Source organism: Melospiza melodia, chromosome 18 (genome assembly GCF_035770615.1).
Source record: "Melospiza melodia melodia isolate bMelMel2 chromosome 18, bMelMel2.pri, whole genome shotgun sequence".
Classification (NCBI taxonomy): domain Eukaryota; kingdom Metazoa; phylum Chordata; class Aves; order Passeriformes; family Passerellidae; genus Melospiza; species Melospiza melodia.
Genome location: NC_086211.1, coordinates 7169788 through 7189599, shown reverse-complemented (window position 1 = coordinate 7189599; position 19812 = coordinate 7169788). Strand labels below are relative to the sequence as shown.

At 40.7% G+C, this 19812-nt stretch overlaps 2 protein-coding genes across 4 annotated transcripts; one reads left to right on the top strand and one right to left on the bottom strand.

Annotated features, from left to right (window-relative positions):
- METTL9 (methyltransferase 9, His-X-His N1(pi)-histidine) lies at positions 1-17533 on the top strand. Of its 2 annotated transcripts, none has more exons than XM_063171875.1 (5): positions 1-212; positions 3724-3914; positions 6121-6330; positions 6764-6948; positions 16803-17533. In XM_063171875.1, exons 1-5 carry the CDS (start codon positions 39-41, stop codon positions 17003-17005), a joined length of 963 nt encoding a protein of 320 aa, XP_063027945.1. In that variant the 5' UTR covers positions 1-38; the 3' UTR covers positions 17006-17533. The 2 variants fall into 2 exon arrangements, with proteins under 2 accessions (XP_063027945.1, XP_063027944.1); XM_063171874.1 differs by having other exon boundaries at positions 6-212; positions 16800-17533.
- On the bottom strand, positions 9293-16117 carry IGSF6 (immunoglobulin superfamily member 6). 2 transcript variants are annotated; one of them, XM_063171421.1, is made up of 6 exons: positions 15977-16117; positions 14021-14365; positions 13013-13119; positions 11925-11978; positions 11262-11345; positions 9293-10148 (listed from the first exon to the last, which is right to left on the bottom strand). In XM_063171421.1, the coding sequence occupies exons 1-6, from the start codon at positions 16041-16043 to the stop codon at positions 10110-10112; spliced, it is 696 nt and encodes a 231-aa protein (XP_063027491.1). In that variant the 5' UTR covers positions 16044-16117; the 3' UTR covers positions 9293-10109. The 2 variants fall into 2 exon arrangements, with proteins under 2 accessions (XP_063027491.1, XP_063027492.1); XM_063171422.1 differs by having other exon boundaries at positions 9295-10148; positions 14021-14362.
- Positions 17534-19812: the final 2279 nt, after the last annotated feature.

Sequence of the window (19812 nt, the reverse complement as noted above, 5' to 3'; positions counted from 1 at the left end):
GCGGCGGCGGCGCGCGGGGCTGATCGCGCCCCTTCCCCATGAGACTGTGGCTGTGCTGGCTGGGCTGCTACACCCTGCTCCTGTGGGTGCTCAGGAGGACGATGTGGGCTGGCCCGGCCCGGTACCTGCGGAGCCCTTTATCCAGGTCCCTCTACGTGAATATGATGGGCAGCCACCGCCAGCCAGCCCCGGACGCCAGGGAGAACCACCAGGTACAGCCGCGCTGCCCGCCCCTCCCTTCCCTTCCCTTCCCTCATCGTGCCGGGCTGGGCGGCGGGGGCGGCTCAGGGACCCCCGATCCCCGGGGAGCTCCGCCGGGCAGGGGCGGGGGGTCCGGCGGGGGGGATCGGCGGGAAGAGCGGGGAGCCCGCTGCGGGCTGAGGGGGCAGCGGGCCGGGCAGCGCAGACAAAGAGAGGGAACTGCTCTGTCCTGCGGTGAGAAAGTTGCCGTGCGCCCTCCCTGCGGAACGCGCCGCCGAGCGCTCCCGGCGCTGCGGGCTCGGGGGGCGCCGCGGGGGAGGCGCGGAGAGCCCGGCGGGGGAACGGCGCCTGTCCCGGCACCCGGAGCGGGCGGGTCGGGGCCGGAGCTGCTCCCGGGAGAGCGGCACCCCGGGTTCTTGACCTGCGCCCCTGGTTCTGGATGGGCACCCCGGGTTCTGGATGTGCACCCCGGTTTTCTCAATGCACACACAGATCTTTGTCCGGTGAGCCCTGTGAGAGCGCTCCAGGGAAGTTTGCAGGTGCTGGTGACGGGGGTGGGCTTGTAATCACAGAGGTGTTTGTAATTAGTACCGGTGCATCTAGAGGAAAACAAAAAAAAGTGGGAAGCTGAGACTCCCACAGAGGCCTTGGAGCAGTAGGGGGTGGCAGACTGGGAATGAGTTGTTGCAATGTGATCCGACTGCGATAAAAGGTTAGTGCCGTGTTTGGGCGGTGTGGCCTCATGGGTCGGTACCTTGTGGAGAAGTTAGGGGCCGTGCCCTTGCGGCGCAATGTTTATGTGATAGATTTCATTTGGAATACCTTCAGATCCGTGCTGTGTTCTGGCGAAATGCTGCTGAAAATCTGACAGGAGTTAGAAGGGCTAATAAAAAGTCTTAGTGCAGAAGGAAGCTGGCAGCTTAATCTAGGTTAAATATGCAGAACCAAGCTAACGAAGATGTAGTATAAGCGCTTGAGGACTGCTGTACAAAGGGAGACCATAATTCTTCCTGCTGATACATTTCTGCAGCTTTCTTACTGCTTTGGGTGGGCTCTGACATCCAGAACCTTGTTGGGTTCCACCTTTGGGTGGATGCATCCCTGCAATTTAGTGCTTGTGGTCTGCTCTTGGGATTGTTCAGGACATAAGTACAAAAAGAAGCAGAATTCAGGTTTACAGGAAGAACTTCCTTCTGGTGAACAAAGAAAATCTGAAAGTCTTTTGTGTTGTTAAAAGACAAGTCAGGGAAATTGTGGAGGTGCCTGTGTCATTCACAGGTGGATGGTCTTCAGTGGATAATCTTCATCTCTGTTTTATTTGATCTAGATTTTAAATATAGGTATTGATTATTTAGTACATTCAGTAAGATTTATGGTTACTGAGTTTGTGGGGCAAGCAAGGGTTGGATGTTCAGACTGCTGGTACTTTGACTCTGTGGTTTTACTGACTTAACTAGTTTTATGTAAATTATTTAAAAGACTTTTTCATCCTTTTACTAATATTAGGCAAGAATTGCAATGTTTGTAATTTTTGCTATAACAAAGGTCTTAGTACAACAATCTGAAAATGTGTAAGAGATTGACACACACTTTGTCATGTAACTAGTGGCCTTTCTTAGGTTGTATGTGTAGAAAAACAAAAGCAGTTTCTGTTCTGAGGAAAAAGTTCTGGAATTAAGCTGCTTTTCACCTTTTTTTTAAATTTGAAATTTAGATAGGGGTTTTTGGGAGTTTTTTTTTTTTTTCTCTTATAATGTGTCAGAATTTCTGTTATTCACCAGTGTTATATAGGTAGTTGTCAATAACCTTATTGGCAAGATTAACCATGAGAGATTATGGAATCATTGAATCATTAAGGTTGAAAAAGAGTTCTAAGATCATCAAGTCCAACCTTTGACCAAATACCACCATACCCACTAAACCATATTGGGAAAAAGAAATTGGAGATCTGTGAACAACACCCAGTTTTTGGAAACAAGCTTCTGTTAGTTGTCACCATCATCCTTCTGCCAGTGGTTGTGTCAATATTTAGAAGTCTGAAAGACAAGAATTGTAGGACTGTTGTTTTTCAGTGGAACTGCAGGTGAGAGTTCAGTGCAGAGCCCTGAGGTGGATGAGCTCAGGTGTGGTCATGCTGCTTATGGAACAAAGCCTCTGTTTCCCAAGGCTTTGTGAAGGTTTTCTTCTGGGTTGAACCTGGCAACACATTGCAAAAGGCAAATCACCTGAGCCACTCCAAACCTGTTCAGTGGAGTGAGGCAGCAGCCTTGAGAATGGAGCTGACGCATCCCAGCCTGCTCCTCAGCTCCTTGGGATCATTTGCCTCTGCCACACTCTTGGAATTGGCTTCTGAAGGAATGGACAAAGTGCACAAGCTGCTGCTTTGGTGGTTTTTCAGGAACCACTTAGGATTCCTTTTGGGAATCACTGGCCTATGCTGATTTATTTAGCAAGTGCTGAGCTGCAGTGAGAAGAGACCTGAGCTGGTGAATCAGCTGTTGTGGGGATCCCTGTGCTGGGCTCAGAATCTGGGTTTCAGAGGAAAGGATCACTCACTCATTCCACCCAGCAGTGTGTTTGAAAGTGCAGTCCAGAGCCTGATTCTGCCAGAAATGCATCATTGTGCAGGAGGTTTGCACACCTCAGCAGGCACGTTTGCTGCCCAGCTGAGGGGTCTTGGGGTCTCCCCTCTCTGCTTTGGGCCAGTGTTTGGTGGAGCCCCTGTCATGAATGTGGCACAGGGGCCCTGGGGCACTGTGTGCCCCCCTCTGCAGTGACAATCCTGTCCCATTCCAGTGATGATTCCAAGTTCCACTGTGTCAATGCTGTGTAAACCTGCCTCGAGTGAATGTTCCACTCCCAACAAGGCAAACAAATGTGATGGGGTCAGGGTTTGAGCACATGTGTGTTAAATCTTTGGGGAGTTACCCCAGCTGACAGTTTCTGTCCTTCCATGTGCATTTTTTACAAGGTTCTGCTAAAACTCTACATCTCACTTTAGGATACTTAAAGCTTCCTATCTGCACAATGAGCACATGCAGCCAGATTAATGAACATTAAGGAAGATTTAAGAGAGAGATGAGAGGGTTTTGGCTGTAGAGAATAATTCTTAATGGTAGAATGTAGACACAATGGCTTTTTATGAGAAGGACTGGCACCAACTCCATGTAAATGTAGGAGAGTGAAAAATAATAGTGATATTCTTCATTAGAAAGAAATTTGAATTTTTTTAATGCAACTTTTGGCTGTGTTGGCTTTCTAGGGAATTTACCTTGTAGATCTCTTCCAAGTACAGGGTAATAATTAAGACAAAATTAAAACCACTGTTTCTTAGCAAGTAATCAGTCCTCACTTTGTTACAATTCTAAGTTAATTTAACCCTGAAGTTTGTTGGAAAGACTGTAGGAAAAGCTGAATTTTTGCATTTATGAAAATTGGCAATAATTTTGTATGTATTAATTTTGACTACTTCTGGGCTTACATTGCTGAACTTTTAAAATGATCCTTTATCTCTTTCTCTAGTGGTATGTCTGCAACACTGAACAGTTGTCTGAATCCCTTCAGCCTATTTTTGTCCAGAGTTACCTTGACCAAGGAACACAGATCTTCTTAAACAACAGCATTGAGAAGTCAGGCTGGCTGTTTATCCAGCTCTACCACTCTTTTGTGTCTTCTATTTTTAGCCTTTTTATGTCTAGAACATCTATCAATGGGTAAGTGAAAAGTCAATCTTGGGTAAGCTAAATACAGTTTGGATTTAGAGTTTTCAAGTGTTCTGCCCTACCTCTTGATTGGCCAACTTTTCAAAATGTGAAATTTCTCTTTGCTGCTCTGTCAGATGTGAAACACCCTCCTGTGTTCATCATTCCCAGCCCTCTTAGTGGTGAACACCATTTCCAGTATGGGGGGACATAGGAGGTAATTGCAATTAATACAAGGCAGTCAGAGGATTCTAATTGCATTTCATAACAATTACTTGTGTCAATTTTCTCCTAAGAGAGTGTTCTTTGTGTCTCTTCCCTCAGCTTTCTTCCCCCCTCCCACCTCGCCCTTTCCCTGCTGCCACATTTTTATCAGTTGCTGTTGTGATTGTGCTGGTGGCTGTATCCAGACTGTTCTGTGTTATTGTACCTAAAACTCTTCCTGCTGGAGAGTGTTTGCCTGTCCATGGCAAATCAAATCTAAACACTGCAAAGCTGGCCAAGTGCTGTGCCTGGTAACACAAATGTGGAATATTGACCTTTCTCTTATTCCCTGAAACAATTCCACCCCAATTTGTGTGTAAGCTGCCCTGGAACAGATGACTTCTGATGGAGCATGTTTGGCTTATGAACCATCAGCAAAGCAGGAAAACATAAGCTGATAAAACAGTATTCTTCTGTTCTTATTGCACTGGTTCCAGGAGAGTTTGGCTGTTCATGGGTGCTTCAGTGTTTTTTTCAAACAAGGCAGGGCTCTTTTTTGCTCACCTCACCCCATTCAGACATGTTTAACAGCTTATCAGCTTTGACCTTATAAAAAATGCATTTTGTTACATTTAGCCAATTTCTCCAGTATCCCCACCTCTGCACCTGCTACATACTTCTGCACAGTCTGATACAAAATAGGAGCTGTCTAGTGGGGGTAGAAAAATAGTCTTTTTCCTTATTTTCTACTCAGATGACTTTATGAGCTTCCCTGTGGTGTTCTTAGTTATGTCTAGCTTTATATAAAGGTTCCTTTGGTCTCTTCTTCCTTTCTCTTCCATTTTTTTTCAAAGGCTCTTCAGGGCTTTGAATAACACCTCATAATGCTGTTAGGAATAATAGCTATGAGCCAATTATACAGTGTGGACTGACACATGTGTGCTGCAAGGGGGCTCTACTTAAATTGGATGTAGTGTGTTTATTTTTATACATTTGATATCCTGCTTAGTTTCTTCTCTATCACTTTGTACACTCTGTCCTTTTTGTTTCTTTGGGTTTTAGCAGTCAGCCTTTCCTAGGCCAGCTCCTTTTCACATTTTTTATTCTTTGAGTCTTTTTGTCTTTGTTTACCATTTTTCCTGTTTGCTTTTTTTTCCCTGTTCATTGTCTTTAAGTTTAACCTGCTATCCAACAGGAGTTTAAAGAATAGTATTTATCTACCTGCAGTCTATTAGTGACCAGTTCTTCTTCCTCTGCCTGTTCTTCTAACTGTTTCATCATTGAATTCTGCTGTGACAGCTGGAACGTGTCACTGTGTAGTCTTCAAACAGTTATGGGCGGGTATGGCATTGACTTGATCCATAAGGAATCCAACTGTCACCTCTACCCAATTCCTTAATGAGTTGTCTATTTTCTGTTCCACAGCTTTTCATGTTGAATGCAGGATCTGCAGACAGCAGCAAAAGCCATTGTAACACAGAATTTTAAAAATCTCTTTTGCCCCTCCAGCAGCGTTACCCCCATGCTTTCTTTAAATCTGTTTTCTGTCTTCCCTCCTCATTCCACATCCTATTCCTCATTCATTGTGCATACTTCTGTGTCTGCAGCCATTTTATTTCCTCTGTTATTTCATCCTGTTGGTTTGTTTTAAGGCAGGTAGCAAAGATTCAAATCTGCAAATGTGACAAATAAGGTTCAGTCTTTATCTTTCCCTACTCTTTCTCTTCCCCCCCTTTTTTTTTTTAATGCAATCATTTTCTTGAGCTGCACCCCATGAGCTCTTCCTTACCTAATCAAATTCCTTCTGGAGTCTTAACCAGTGTAACTGCATGTGGCTCTGTGTTTGATCTCTTACAAATGCAAGGCAAGTTGAACTGGATTTAAAATTTATCTGAGCAGTGACCTTGTCTACTATTATGTATGACTGGTTCCTGCCAAAGCACATTCTAAATTTTTTCACTGCCTGTCCATTAAAGTTTGTACAAAATTGATCATTTCTTGTTTTACATTTTAGGCTGCTGGGAAGAGGCTCGATGTTTGTGTTTTCCCCAGAACAATTTCAAAGACTGCTTAAAATAAATCCTGAATGGAAATCGCACAGACTTCTTGATTTAGGGGCTGGAGATGGAGAAGTCACTAAAGTTATGAGTCCTCACTTTGAAGAAATCTATGCCACTGAATTGTCTGAAACGATGATATGGCAGCTTCAGAAGAAGAAATACAGGTATTGACTGAATAATTCCTACATCCTTTATATCAGAAATTACAGCAAGCAATCTATTTGTAATTTAATGAATGTTCAGTATTTTCAGTCAATTCCTTTATTGTTTGATTGTTGTGGGAAAGGTTAGCCTGTACAAAAGCAGAAAACCAAACACATATGATGATCCCTCTTACCAGTGTTGGTTTTTGTCTCCTTTATTACCTGATGTTTATCAGACAGTGTAAAGGTTCATGGGGCTGGACATACAGCCATGCTGATCATTGATTTAGTTTCCTTTTCCAAAAGACCAGAAGGGATCAGGTCTGTCTCTTCTCTAAATGGTTGACCTTACCTGCACTATCAACACATCCACAGGGAATTTTTCTCTTCAGTAGCTGTGTCTGAAATCAGCTTGTTTTTATTTAACAGATTGTATCTCTTTTTCCTTTCACAGGGTGCTTGGTGTGAATGAATGGCAGAACACAGGATTTCAGTATGATGTTATCAGCTGTTTGAATTTGCTGGATCGCTGTGATCAACCACTGACTGTATTAAAGGACATTAGGAGTGTACTGGAGCCAACCAGAGGCAGAGTCATCCTAGCACTGGTTCTGCCTTTTCACCCCTATGTGGAAAATGGTAAGTGCACAGATTAACAGCTCTTTGGGCAGGTAAAGAAAACATTTGTAGGATCTAGTTTCCCAAATTAAGTGTTTCATAAAAGACATGTTTGTATTTGATTTTTTACTAATAACAAGTAGAGGGCATGCTCAGAAGTATGAAATCATAGGTAAATAGGCCACATGATGTAAGCTGTTTTGTTAACTCCACAGAATACATTGTTGACACCAACAAAAAGCTCAGATATTGAAGTCACAGATCCTGTTTTGCAAGTTTACCACATTTCAGTTTGTTGGAGCAACTTGGGAAAACTGGTCTCTGATTAGGGCCCTTTACCCCAGCTGTCTCTAGTGACCAGTTGAGCAAAACCCCCAGAACTGTCTAATGCTGAGTAGAGCCATTCAGGTCAAGCTGTTGCAAGTGTTCCAGATGAATCCCACCTAAAAATCCATAGAAAGATAACTTTCACTTTCCAGCATGAGGTCTCAAAGTAGAATATGGACTCCTACAAATCCAAAGCATCAACCACTATTAATATTGTATGAATTTACATTGTACTAGTAACAGGAATAAAAAAGTAAAATTCAGTGCCAAAATTATTTACCCTACTTGGAATTTAAAGAAATATATGAGATTTTCAGATGAATCTGTCCTTATGACTAAACTTTTAAAGAGACTAGGAACCTCTTTACATGCCTGTGATTGTGGATTCAGGTTGAAGCACCCTGAAGGTGGTTTGAATTCCAGGAGGCTGATGTTCATCAGTCATTGTTCTGGTTCTCCTTGAGTGTTAAGACTTGTCTGTGGGGAGGCATGGATGCCCACAAAATACAGAACTAATCATGTTCTGGCAATCACGATGCATCAAACTGAATCTGGTTTTCTCTTTTTGCATGCTAGGGGTATTTTGATGGGAAAAAGGAAAAAAATAAGCATAAGAAGTAATGCCATTAGGTGAAGAATTGCTTATAATATAGTATTTGAGCTTGTAATTTTGTAACTGTTTTGAAAAGTAATGTGACCTAAATTAGATTTGGTGTTTTACTTAGGCATCTCTAAAGTATTTCAAGCATATTTGGTTACAACTTATTGTTCCTATAATATTGAACAATATGGCTTCTCCTTGTAGAAATCCTTTGCCACAATTATGGATATGGGCCCATATAAACTGTTAACAGTGCAGGTTAGCACACACAAAAGTTACACCTTTCCCACTAAAGATTAGTTTAACTGTGGGCTAAAAAAACAGACAGTTAGTTGCCAGACTGTCTTCATGATTCAAAAACCATTTTAGAATTTCAGTATTTTCATTCAGCTGTTCTACATGATGCACTTTAAAAATAGATATGTACATATGTTTTATATATGACAAAATTATACTTGGAACATTCAAAGAGGAGAACATTCCTCAGCTCAAGTAACTTCTTGTAGCAGCTCATTAAAACCAGCTTGGACCCATGTAGTGAAACTTTTTAATTTTGTAGAGGGAGAACAAATGGAAAAGTGTTGGGGCAGGTAAGGTGTTTGATCCAGTGATAATTCCATAGATTGAAGTGGAGAAATTATTTTAATCAAAATGAGATATATGGGTTATTACATGCAGTATAGTGGGATGGTAGTGGTGGAAGCTATGTGAATAACATAAATCCTGCTCTAAGAGAACAAAGCAAGGTGGAGAAGAAATTAAAATACAGATCTGTGCTCACTGTTTGTGGAATGACAGTGACACCTAGAGTCCAGAGGAGCTCAGTCATAAATTCTCTCTGGGGCTTTCTAGTTTTATTTCAACATGCAGGACAACCAGAAATGCAGTTACTGCAGGTGTCTAAATCTGGCAAGAGAGCCTGATGAATCATCAGGTATTAGACCAGTCACTAAGAACAAGTACTACCACAACTTCATTTTTAATAGGTGTCTCACAGAGTCATATAAGAATCCTCTGTATTTCCTAATATAGACAGAAAAAGTCATTATTGGGTAATACATGAGTGGACTGGTGTAAGTTTCTCTAAAATAAAAATGTCATGCCATACTTCAGAAGTTGTGAACACTGGGAGCCTGGGAGTGTGACATTTCCTTGTTGAACATGTTAATGTCCTTGTAATGGAGTGACAGGGATGAGAAGGCACAGGTGTGTATTCTGTCCTCTTGAAATACTATTAATTGAGCTGGAAACACAGTAGTGTGTGAGATGGACCCTTGCTTTGTCTCAGTTGTCAGTTCTCATCTTGCAGAAATGAGAAATGCCACTTCATTTGTTTAACAAAGCCTTGCTTTATTTAAATTATTATAAAAGCTGCAGCTGTTCTTTAGAAGGGAAAATGCCTGATACCAGCAGGTACCTTATAAAAGTGCTGACTTTGCAGATTGGCTAGGATAGTAACTGCTGGAAAAGGTACTTAACAAGTATACTGGATAGTGTGGTTCTTTTTTGTGCTTGTGTCCATGTTGAACAGGTCTGTAAAGGCAAAACGTGGTGCTCCAGGTGTTCCTGACTTGGGATGCTGGGACTGGGAGATGGGGGTTGTCAGCCTAGCAGGTGAATTTTAATCTTGGAGGACAAATGTTTTCACAAGGACAGTTACTTTCCCAAATAGGTTTGGAAGATGCTCCCATCCCAAATGAGCTTTTCCAGGATAGTGTGTGTGTTTATATTGTCAGTGCTTTCTGCTTGCCTGTCTAACACACAGGTTTTGCTCTGTTTGAACTCTTCCAAGGCTCATTTACTGTTGGTCTGTAAATGTTACATCAATAACTACCCCATCAACATGAGCAGATCCAGAATTTCACCCATGAAATGAGTTTATTTTCTGTTGCTGTCAATTGTCAAACATCTTTCACATCCTATTTTATGTAACAGGAATACATAAAAGTTTATGTAAAGAGAAGAAAAAAGAGAATTAAATCTAAACTAAAAATAAAGCATCAGCAGTTATCTTACAAAGATGAAGTCTTTTCCCAGGGTTCTTGGAAATGGAAAATGGAATTTGTAACACAGATGTAAGGTACAATGCCCTTGGTTCTGGTGATCTGTTTAGAAAATACTCCTGAAGAACACTGCCCTGCAGGGTTTTCTCCTCTTCCTTCCAAGCAAAGAAGTCTGTGAAGAAGCTTAACTTCCTCACCTGCTCCTTTGCATGCAGGAGAACTGTTGAACAAATCTCAAGTGCTGCATGTGCTCATCTGTTCTGATAAACAGTGTCATCTTCCAAATCCTCCTAGGGACAGAAGTGTTTTGTTATTGAGGTGATTTTTTTTTTTAAGTAAAGGCAGAATTTCTTTTTTGAGGCAAATTCCATCCCTTTAGTGTTTCAGTAAAACCCTTTCTCCCCTCTTATGCAGTTGTTTTTGTCCATGTGGTATCTACAGTCTTCAGAACATGTTTCTTATCCTGTTGGCTTTTCCTAATCTCCAGGGGGCACAGGGGCAGTAAAACACAGCCCATATTTTCATATCTGATGGTCAAACCAAGGACCAGGTCATGTCAGCAGGGACTGGAAGGCTTTAAAGGGGTAATTACACAGGAAAGTGATTGGAACTGTATGGAAATAAATGAAGTGAAATGTACATAGGAGAAGTGCTTGACTTTGGTCTGTGTGTCATTTGGCTCCTCCTTGCATCTCTGAATGATCTCTGTGCTCAGAATAGGAAAGAATTAACATTGTTTCTCAAGAGAAGCAATTTTCTTTGCATGCAAATATGTGTGATTTCTAAAGTTGTGTAGTTTGGTTTTGTTTGTTGGGGGTTTTTTTTAATAATTTACATGACGTGTAAAATTATTGTCATGTAAGACTTAATGGCCTAAACATAGAATGCTGAAATAAGTTGTGTGGCTTTACCCAGTGATATTGAATACTTCCCTTCCTCCTCTGTGTGTTGGAGGAAGGGAAATACCTTTAAATATATCACAGAGCTTTTGTAATAGTTTTGTTATGTTTCTGTCCCCTGCTCTGGGTTAGTGGAGCAAGAGGAGCTGAAAAAGCTTCAGTGCTTTGCCAACATAACCTCCTGATAGCTCCAGGCATTTTACCAAACAGCACAGAACCAGACCTCTTCTTGGCAAAATGCAAATTTATGGCAGTTCTAATTTTAAATGTACAAGCATACATTTAAAAAGGGGTGTGTGTGTGTACACACACACATACATGTATAAATATATGTAATTGTATGCATCTGGCCATTTAGAATGCTTTATAATGTCCTTGACTGTCACTCAGAATACCTTTTTTACATCTCTATCAACTTTAAAGGAAATAGATACAGTAAACTCCTAAAACCTTCTGGTTTCCCTTTTCCCCCATAAATTTAGGTATTGGTGGGTGGATACTCACAGGCTGTTGTTGGTGTTGAGCATATCTCTGCTTTTGAAGCTCTTGAGCAATTGCTTGAAAAATTTTTCGGCCGCTATTTATTTTCTGCAAATAATTTAAAGTATTTTGATTCAGTGCAACATTTTGAGTTGGAGAAAACATCTTTTTCTACCTTTTCTAAATTAGGTTTTTTACCTGGATATGTCTTTGGGATTGTTACTTAGTAGCATTTTAAAAACATGCAGTTTGGCAAGCAGAAGGTTATTAAATTACATTATTATTGCATTACTTAACATATACACCTTCTTTAATGGCTCTTTAAATGTATGGATTCTGATTTTCATACAAGGATATGTAGTGGTGGAGGTTGTTGTTGATTGATAGCAAAACCTGTTATTGTCAGAGGTTTGAACAAAATTTACTTAAAACCTGAAGGAAACAGTGTGTTAGAGATGGCCTTTACAGAGATTACCTTACCATGCATCCAATGTGTTAAAAATAAATTACCTGATTTGTTAAAATTAGTTAAATATAAATTGATAACTAATTTTGTACAAATATAAAGCAAAGCCTTAGCAGCTCAGATGTCTCTTTAATCAATTAATCACAAATTTGATGCCAAATATACTTCAAAAAGACAAGAAGCTGTGACTCACAGACAAAGCAAATAACATGGTAACATACACAGTTCTCTGTTGTTTGGTCTTTCCCACTTTTCTTTTGCAGCTTTGGTTTTAGCTGGAGGGAGGGAAAATAAACGAAAAAACAATTAAAATACAAGATGAGAAGTTAGCAGAGTAGTTAAAATTGTTGCCCTTTTGCAGTGCCAGTTTGTAGGTAAGTGTTCACTAGGTCAGCTTATGCCATTGGAAAAAATCAGATTTTCACGTGTGAAGCCTTTTTCAGTTTCTGGTAGTAGATACTGCAAGTGTTTTTGCTTTGAGCACGGTGGGACCTGCTTGAAACACTACTTAATTCTCAAAAATAAACCAATGGCATCACAGATCCAGTTTTTCCCCTGAAGAAGGCTTGTTTAATTTTTCCCACTGTATTTTTCACTCTGTACCTTCACTTCTAAAGAAAAACAAAAATGAAAAAGCCATTCCTGTTTTCATGCTCAGACAGTAATCACTACAGGAAAGAATCATTTTACCATATCATACCAGTAAGGACTGTGAAGTCCTGATTCTCCTGTCAGTCTCATTATCTTGTAAAGATTCCTGTTGTAGCTCTGTTTTTATCTAAACACAAAGTTTGTTCTAGATTTAAAAAAAACCCCGACAATTACATAACTGTTAACCATGTGCATTTTAATGGGTTTGTTTCTGTAAGCATAAAAATTTTTCCAAGTCTCTGATATTTTTAAATTTTACTAAGGTTTCCCTTCTGTACATCTATGAAGAGAATCAGTAGACAAGCGAGGTCAGTCTGCAGGAACTTTACTGCAGCTCATAAATACTTTTACATGAATTTAAATTATTATACTTTTACTGGAAGTTTATACTCTCAGGATAATTGTAATTTCAGAATACCTTTTATTTTAGACACTTTACTGAAGAAAGTAAATGTGGTTCCTGTTGAGAGTCCAGGTATGTGCCACACAGGAGTTCACAGATGTGTGTGTGCAGCACATGGACTTCAACCAACCTCCTCTTTAAAACTTGACCATAATAGTTATGAAAACTAGAAATGTGTTTTTATTCCCCTTATGGAGATGTTAAAACTGCATTGATTTACAAATGAACAAAACCAGAAAATCACTCTGAGCCTACCTTGTAGACCACAAAGGAAATGAGCACAGCAGAGCTGTACAGGAACAGTAAGGTTGAAGCAATGATCATGGAGATGAGTTTTCCATGGCTGAGCTGCTTTCCTGATCCTTTATTAAAAAAGAGTGTTAGAATAAAGGGCAGTTCTGATTCACTTAATTTTTTTAAGACTCTGCATTCCAACCCCCTTTCTCTGAGGAATTAAAAAACCATCTACCAGCAATATTTTTCTGGGTAATTTTCAGTCTAAATTCCTAAATGAGATCATTTTCCTTTTGTTCATTCATATGTTTGCAAGGGCAATGGAGACCTGTTAGTTTTGATTACAAACCTTTCCTATAGGGGTAGAAAGAGAATGGCATCCAGTGTTCTGTTCCTGTAAAGGTATATCTGAATAAAGCTCATAGGCTTCTGTTCAGAAATGGAATTAGAGAAAGGAAGAAATATAAAGAAAGTAATAATCCAACTGAGTGTTTCTGGATTTTTTTTCTTTTTCTGTTATAGGCATGTAAAACTGAAATGTTACTAAAGTTTCATCACTTTCTTAATTAGAGGCAAGTGATACAAAGGTTTGGAGCATTTTTCTCAGGCTGCCAGTGTGAATCCCCAGGTCTGAGGCCCTGCACTCTCTTGGCAACTTCTACTAAATGTTGGTTTCTCTACTTCCCATTTTCTAGTAGATACTTCTTTCTGACAGCCACAAAAGTCTTTCTGTAAGAGGATGCAGAGTGTGGTTAGACAGCAATAAGTGCAAAACTTCTTTCTTTTGTAGAACTCTAGAGTCATCTTTATCATATGACAGAACAGCCTAATTAGCAAACGAGGTTGAGATGCTTATTATGTGGAATCCCTCTGGTTTTACTAATAACATCTTAATATAGCCATACTACTCCTAATGGGTTTGTTGGTATTTCCATCTTAAATGTCATTCTTGAAAGTATAAAGAGAGTATTTAGAAGAGATAATTTATTTTTTCTAAGATGCTTCATTAAGAAGGAATAATCAACTGACCTGTTACTGTTAGTACTGTTCCATCTCCTGTTTGTTTAGAAAGGGGTGACGAGTCTGAAAATGCTATTCCACAGATATAAACAGCGCTGTCATCTTCAGTCAGATCTTTTATCTGAAGTGAGATGTTATTTCCTGCTGAATGTACTTTGTACTTCTGATCTGTGCAGCCAGGAGTACACAAACCCTGATGTGTACTAGTTAAAAAGCGAAACCACAGAACTTCGGGTTGGGGTGAGGAGCATCCAGAGGCAGAGAAGGAGCAGGGTAGGGACACGTTCATGGAGGAGTCAGCCTGCTGAAACCTGGGCTGGGCCACAGTGACTTGGCAGTGACCTGCAACACCTGCTGGGAAGGAACAGTTGGTGATGGGAGGGACAGCTAGAAAACCAGGTACAGTCTGAAACGAAAAAACAATTGCTTTTGGTTCATTCAAGGAAAGGTGGGAGGGAAGGAAGAAAACAACTGTGTTTAAACTTGAAATTATTAAGGTTGTTTTCAGCAAACTTTGTTTTTAGATAGTTCTACAGCTTGCACACGTGCTCATTTAACACTTTTATCTACAGGGTGATATGCTTGGCTTTCTATTTTTTGACAAAATGGGGAAGATTGATAGATCTAAAGCAATGTGAATGTTTCCTTTGGCACTGAGAAGACCAGAAGAATACTTTGTGCAGTTTCTAGCCTGAGATGTAGTGCAGCCTGTTTGTGGGGGTACTGGCCAGTGGGGGTGGGTGTTGTGGGACATACGTGCAGTTGCTCAGGGGAGCAGTTCTGCAGGGCTTTCACTCTCTCCTCCACTGTTCCTGGTCTGAGTCAAACCAGACAAGCTGAGGGCAGGCAGTGGAAATGTCATAAATCAAGACATTTATAATTTAGCAACTTCATAACATTGATTAGAATTCACAATAGTTCCTAGATATTCTTCCACTTCATCACATGTATTGACTCTAGGTTTCTAAGAATAATAGTGCTTGTTAGTCCTGACATTTAAAAATGTGTGCAGAGAAAACAAGAAGGTTAATCGGAGAAGAGCATTCTAATTAAGGAACTAAAATGTGTGGTTTAGTATGTCTAGTCTTGAAGATTTTTTTTAAAGCTTTTATTGACATCCATGTGAATTCTGTGTTAATATATTTAATTTTATTCAAATAAATAGTGTAGTTATTTAAACTATGGCATTGAGCTTATTGCAGTGAGAATAAAGGTAGTATCTAAGTAGCATCCTTTTCTGCTTGCCAGAAAATAACAAACTAGAAGATAAATAAACTGACATCTCTTAGTGTACTGCTGAGACACAATTTGTAAACCTGTCCATGATGAACAATTAGCATTGTCCCTTTATCATTTTTCTCACTAAATCAAATCAGATTCAGTGGCTGTGACTTCTACAGGAATAAAGTGAAACTGATTCTGTGTCAGGTCCATAGCAGAGCCATTCCACAGCAGCCTACAGCAAGCTGAAGATTGTAAGTTGTGGGTGTACTTGTACCCTGTGTGATGAAAGGCAGTAGCCTGTGCTTCTGCAGCTGATCCCTTCTCATTTCCACCTTATCCAGGGGCTCTGGTGTCCTTGCAGAGCAGAACTCCATGGCCTCAGGTCACAGGTGCTGCCTGCTGCACTTCCCAAACCCTCCACCCAAACAAACACAGTGCTCTGAAACCAGGCTGCTGCTGGAGTGTTCCAAGCAGGGAAGTGCAGCAGGATTTGACCCAGAAATTACAGGCTACAGCAGCGTTTCAGACTTTTTCTTCTCTTTTTCAAGGAAGAAAAAAGCATTTGCTAGTAGTTGTGTACTTTGGAAGTTATATGACAATAACAGAAATTAATCTGATTTTCAGCAAAACTTTTCACTGCTTTTCTTTTGTAGCTGTGCTACAAACCATAACCACAAAATTCTCAGTCTTGTTTAACTGCTGTTAAGTGAGAAAATGTAAGAAATTTTTGGAAAGTCTTACCAGCACCAAACAGGATCCAGTCAAACGCCAGCATTAGCACATTTTTAAATTTGTTGAAAGATGCCATTTCTTGTATCTCTGTGGAAATGAATCTTCTTGAAGGAAGAGGAACTTAGGAAATGTTTGGATTTGCAGAACTGTCTTAATCACAAGATGTAGAACTTCCTGTTTAGAAGGGTGTTTACTACTGCATCTAGCAAACTGGTTAAAGGTACAGACCAAACAGAAAGCTTTTGTTTGTTGTGGATGACATTACTTGGAAAATGAGTGAAGAACTTTAAATTTTGAATTCCTGAGAGTTGTACCTATAATCCTTCATATTATTTCATTGGATATTACAAATAACAAGACATTTTCCAGCATGCTACTTAATCAGCTTCTTAATTGTGTATGACCCTAAGCAGCCTTTAGCAGATCAGCTGGTAGGTGGCCACTGAAGGCACAAAGTAGCCATCCACTGTAATGGGGGTGATCTGCTGGTGAAAGCTTCACAGCCAATCATAGTTTTCAACTTGCTGGCTCTAATTACTGTAATTACCTCTGTGCCTGTCTGCTGGACACCAAACTCACTAATGGCAGTTACCTTTTAGCCACTCCTGGCACTTCTAGTTTAAAAATGTAACAAAAGATAACCTTGAAGAAGCTGCTTTTGAACAGCAGGGATAAACTGGAACTGATCTTGCAACAGGTCTATGAGTGGTGTGGCAACCTCCTGTGTGGAGTGGAATGAAACATAATTAGTGTAATTATGCTTTCTGTAGGAAAATGCAGCACACAATAAAGTTTTCTTTATAATTGAAACAAAGCTGTTCTGTTTTCTCAGTAGGTGGCAAGTGGGAAAAGCCCTCAGAAGTTTTGGAAATCAAAGGGCACACTTGGGAAGAGCAGGTGAACAGCCTGCCAGAAGTTTTCAGTAAAGCTGGTTTTGCCATCGAGGCTTTCACCAGACTGCCCTACCTCTGTGAAGGTGACATGTACAATGACTACTACGTGCTGGATGATGCTGTCTTTGTCCTCAAGCCAGTGTAAGCCTGGGTGAAGTAAAGCTCCACAATCTAACCCAAGAAGCAGCCTCTGAAAGAGGATTTTGATTTATGGTTACTTAAAGGGAGGGAATTTTGGGATTGCCATGCTAAATAAATACCATGTAAGAAATTTAAAGGCCAAAATAATAATGTATTTCTTTGTAGTGTGATTAGGGGTGGGGGGGAAGAAAAGGTTGTTTTTTAAATGGACTCCCCAGCTGAGTATTTCTTTTTTACCAGCTCTTAAACCAACATTGCAATCTGCAATCCAGCAGCAATGGGGAATATTTTTTTATAATTACCTGCAACAGGGATCATATCCAAACAAAAGCAATAGTCTTTATAATGGTGAAACTGACAGTGTGAACTGTTGTGAAAGAAATCAAGCAAAATCTGGCAATAAAGTTATCCATTCACTTCAAGCCTTGTTGAATAAAACTGTTGAAATGGATAATCTTCCATGCTAAGTTACTTTCTCTCTTACTGTCATTCTTCACGTTTTTAATCATGCTAATAAACTTTTTTGAGATGACTTTTGCATTAACTTCTGTGTTCATTTTTGTAACCATAGCCATGCTTGCCTGCAGCAACTGCTGTTTGTGTTGAGAATCAAGCTTTCAGTAGCAACACAACCTTGCATTTATTTCAACAGCATTTAATTATTGTTTAATGGGATAACAGTGCACAAAAAATGTATCACTTTTAGTTGGGTTTCCTTCATGTTCTTCCCTGTCAAAGCCTCATAAATCCTCATTGCTTTTGCATTTGCCATTTTCCATAACCAAGGGGTTATGGTAGAACTTGTCAAAACTGCATTTTAATCTGATGGCTTTAAAAACAAACCCTCTAAGCAAGTTGTTGCCAAATGTTTTCAGCTTTAAAAAGTTGCAGGTGGTTTCTTTTAAATTTTCTGAGTCAAACTGTCTCTGAGGATCAGGCTGTAGGGGCTTGATCATTTTCATTTTAGCTAGCTTGAGACATTTTCCTTTCTTCAAAAGCACTAAATTAATGCTATTTATTTTATCATGTCTTCTTTTAAAAACTGTTTAAGTGGATAATTTCTGGCAGTTGGGATATAACTTCTCTTTAAAACAAGAGACACCATAAGTAGACCTGGCAGGTGTATGTCATGTAGTGCTTGGATTGCAAGTGTGAGAGAGCAGAGAAGCCTCAGGTAAGTAAAGTAAGAACTGACTTCTGTTGCTTTTGAAGTCTAAAAAAGTTGTCTGTTGTGGGTTTTTTGTGATTTTTGTAATTAATGGTGATTTTATGCCAGGTAGGATGCTTAACAATGTCATTTTAGGTTTACCTCAAGCTGATGGTTAATGATTTCTCCTGCCAATTTATTAGCTTTTTGTTGTCAGTCATCTTTGTGGAATAGTATTCTGTAGTATAGGGCAAGGGATGCTGAAATTTCAAATTACTTCTCAACAGTAATTTAGACTCAGTGTTATTCTCATTTCAGGATGTGCTGTTGCATTTTGGCACATAGTGCAATCAGATTTGTCTGTTGGGAAAATGAGCTGTGTATGCTCTGGACTGAATCCATTAATTTATCTTCTGCTACCTTCGTTTTATACTCAGCTAGTAGTGGGAAGATGTTTTTTAATGTGTCATTAATTTAGGTTAAGGTAGCAAATAGGAAGTAAGACAAACTTCTTCAAAGGTACTTAAGTGTTTTAATTCCACATGTTAAAAATCACACAAGAGACTGTATTTCATGTCTCTCATCTTTTAGTCCTGTCACTGAGGATTTCAGTTTGTAATGGCTTTGAGAGGTTTGGGAACAGAAGGTGCAATGTAAACAATAGGGGTTTTTTATCCTTTTTTACGATTTTCTACTTTGTTCACTCTATTTAACCAAGTATTCTTACACTTGAGATGAGGAATTAAAAGATGACCAATGATGAAGAAAATCTTTCTGCAAAGCCTAAATTCATCAGGGTCAAACACCTGCTTAGACCTGTTGAATAAACAGAATAACCCCCAGGACTGTACCTACACCTGCAGGTACAGTATTTCTGTGCCTACACCTGCATTTCTACAGCCAGAGTTCCTTGGGAGGGAAGGGACTTCTTCCTTCCTACAGGCACTGAGAGCATTTGTGTGCAGTCAATGCTGCTCACAGCCCACAGAAAGAAACTCGTGAGTCCAATAGTTCATTAAATTGCCCCAAATTTAAAGGAACAAGTGTTGCAGTTCCAATGTCCAAATTCATTACTCCTGGGTTTGGGAATCCTGCCGTGTCCTGCTCTGGGTGCCAGTGTCCATCCAAGCTGCACTGCAGTGCTCTCAGTGTGCAGGGTTTTGCTCTGGAAAGTGGCTGAACTATTCTGTTCTGTTCTCCCACGGTGGGCTGGATGTGTTGCACTGCAGGAAAACGATGCTGTGCCACATGATTTAGCCAGAATCTTCCGAAGTTGGAACAGCTTCATCCCTCAAAACCACAGCCCCCTTTTGCCGGGTGATCCCAGGTACAATCAGTTCATGCTCTGAGGGACCCAGGGCCACCTTCCCCTGCTTTGGCTGGGTAGATGGGACAGCAGGGCATCAACAGCCCTGTGTTTCCCTGCACAGCTTGCTGAGCTCTCTTCACCTGGGGACAGAAGCGTCCCCTCCTGCCGAGCCCCTGCGGAGGTGCCGCTCCCGCCCGCCCTGAGGGCCGGGGCGCTGGGCCGGCGCCTGAGGCCGCAGGGCGGTGCTGGGCCCGGCCCCGCTCTCAGGGTCCCGCTGGAGCCGCCCAGCTCCTGCAGAGCCGGGGAGGAGGCGCCCACGGCGGAGGCAGGTAAGGCTCTCTGGGGTCCTGGCCCT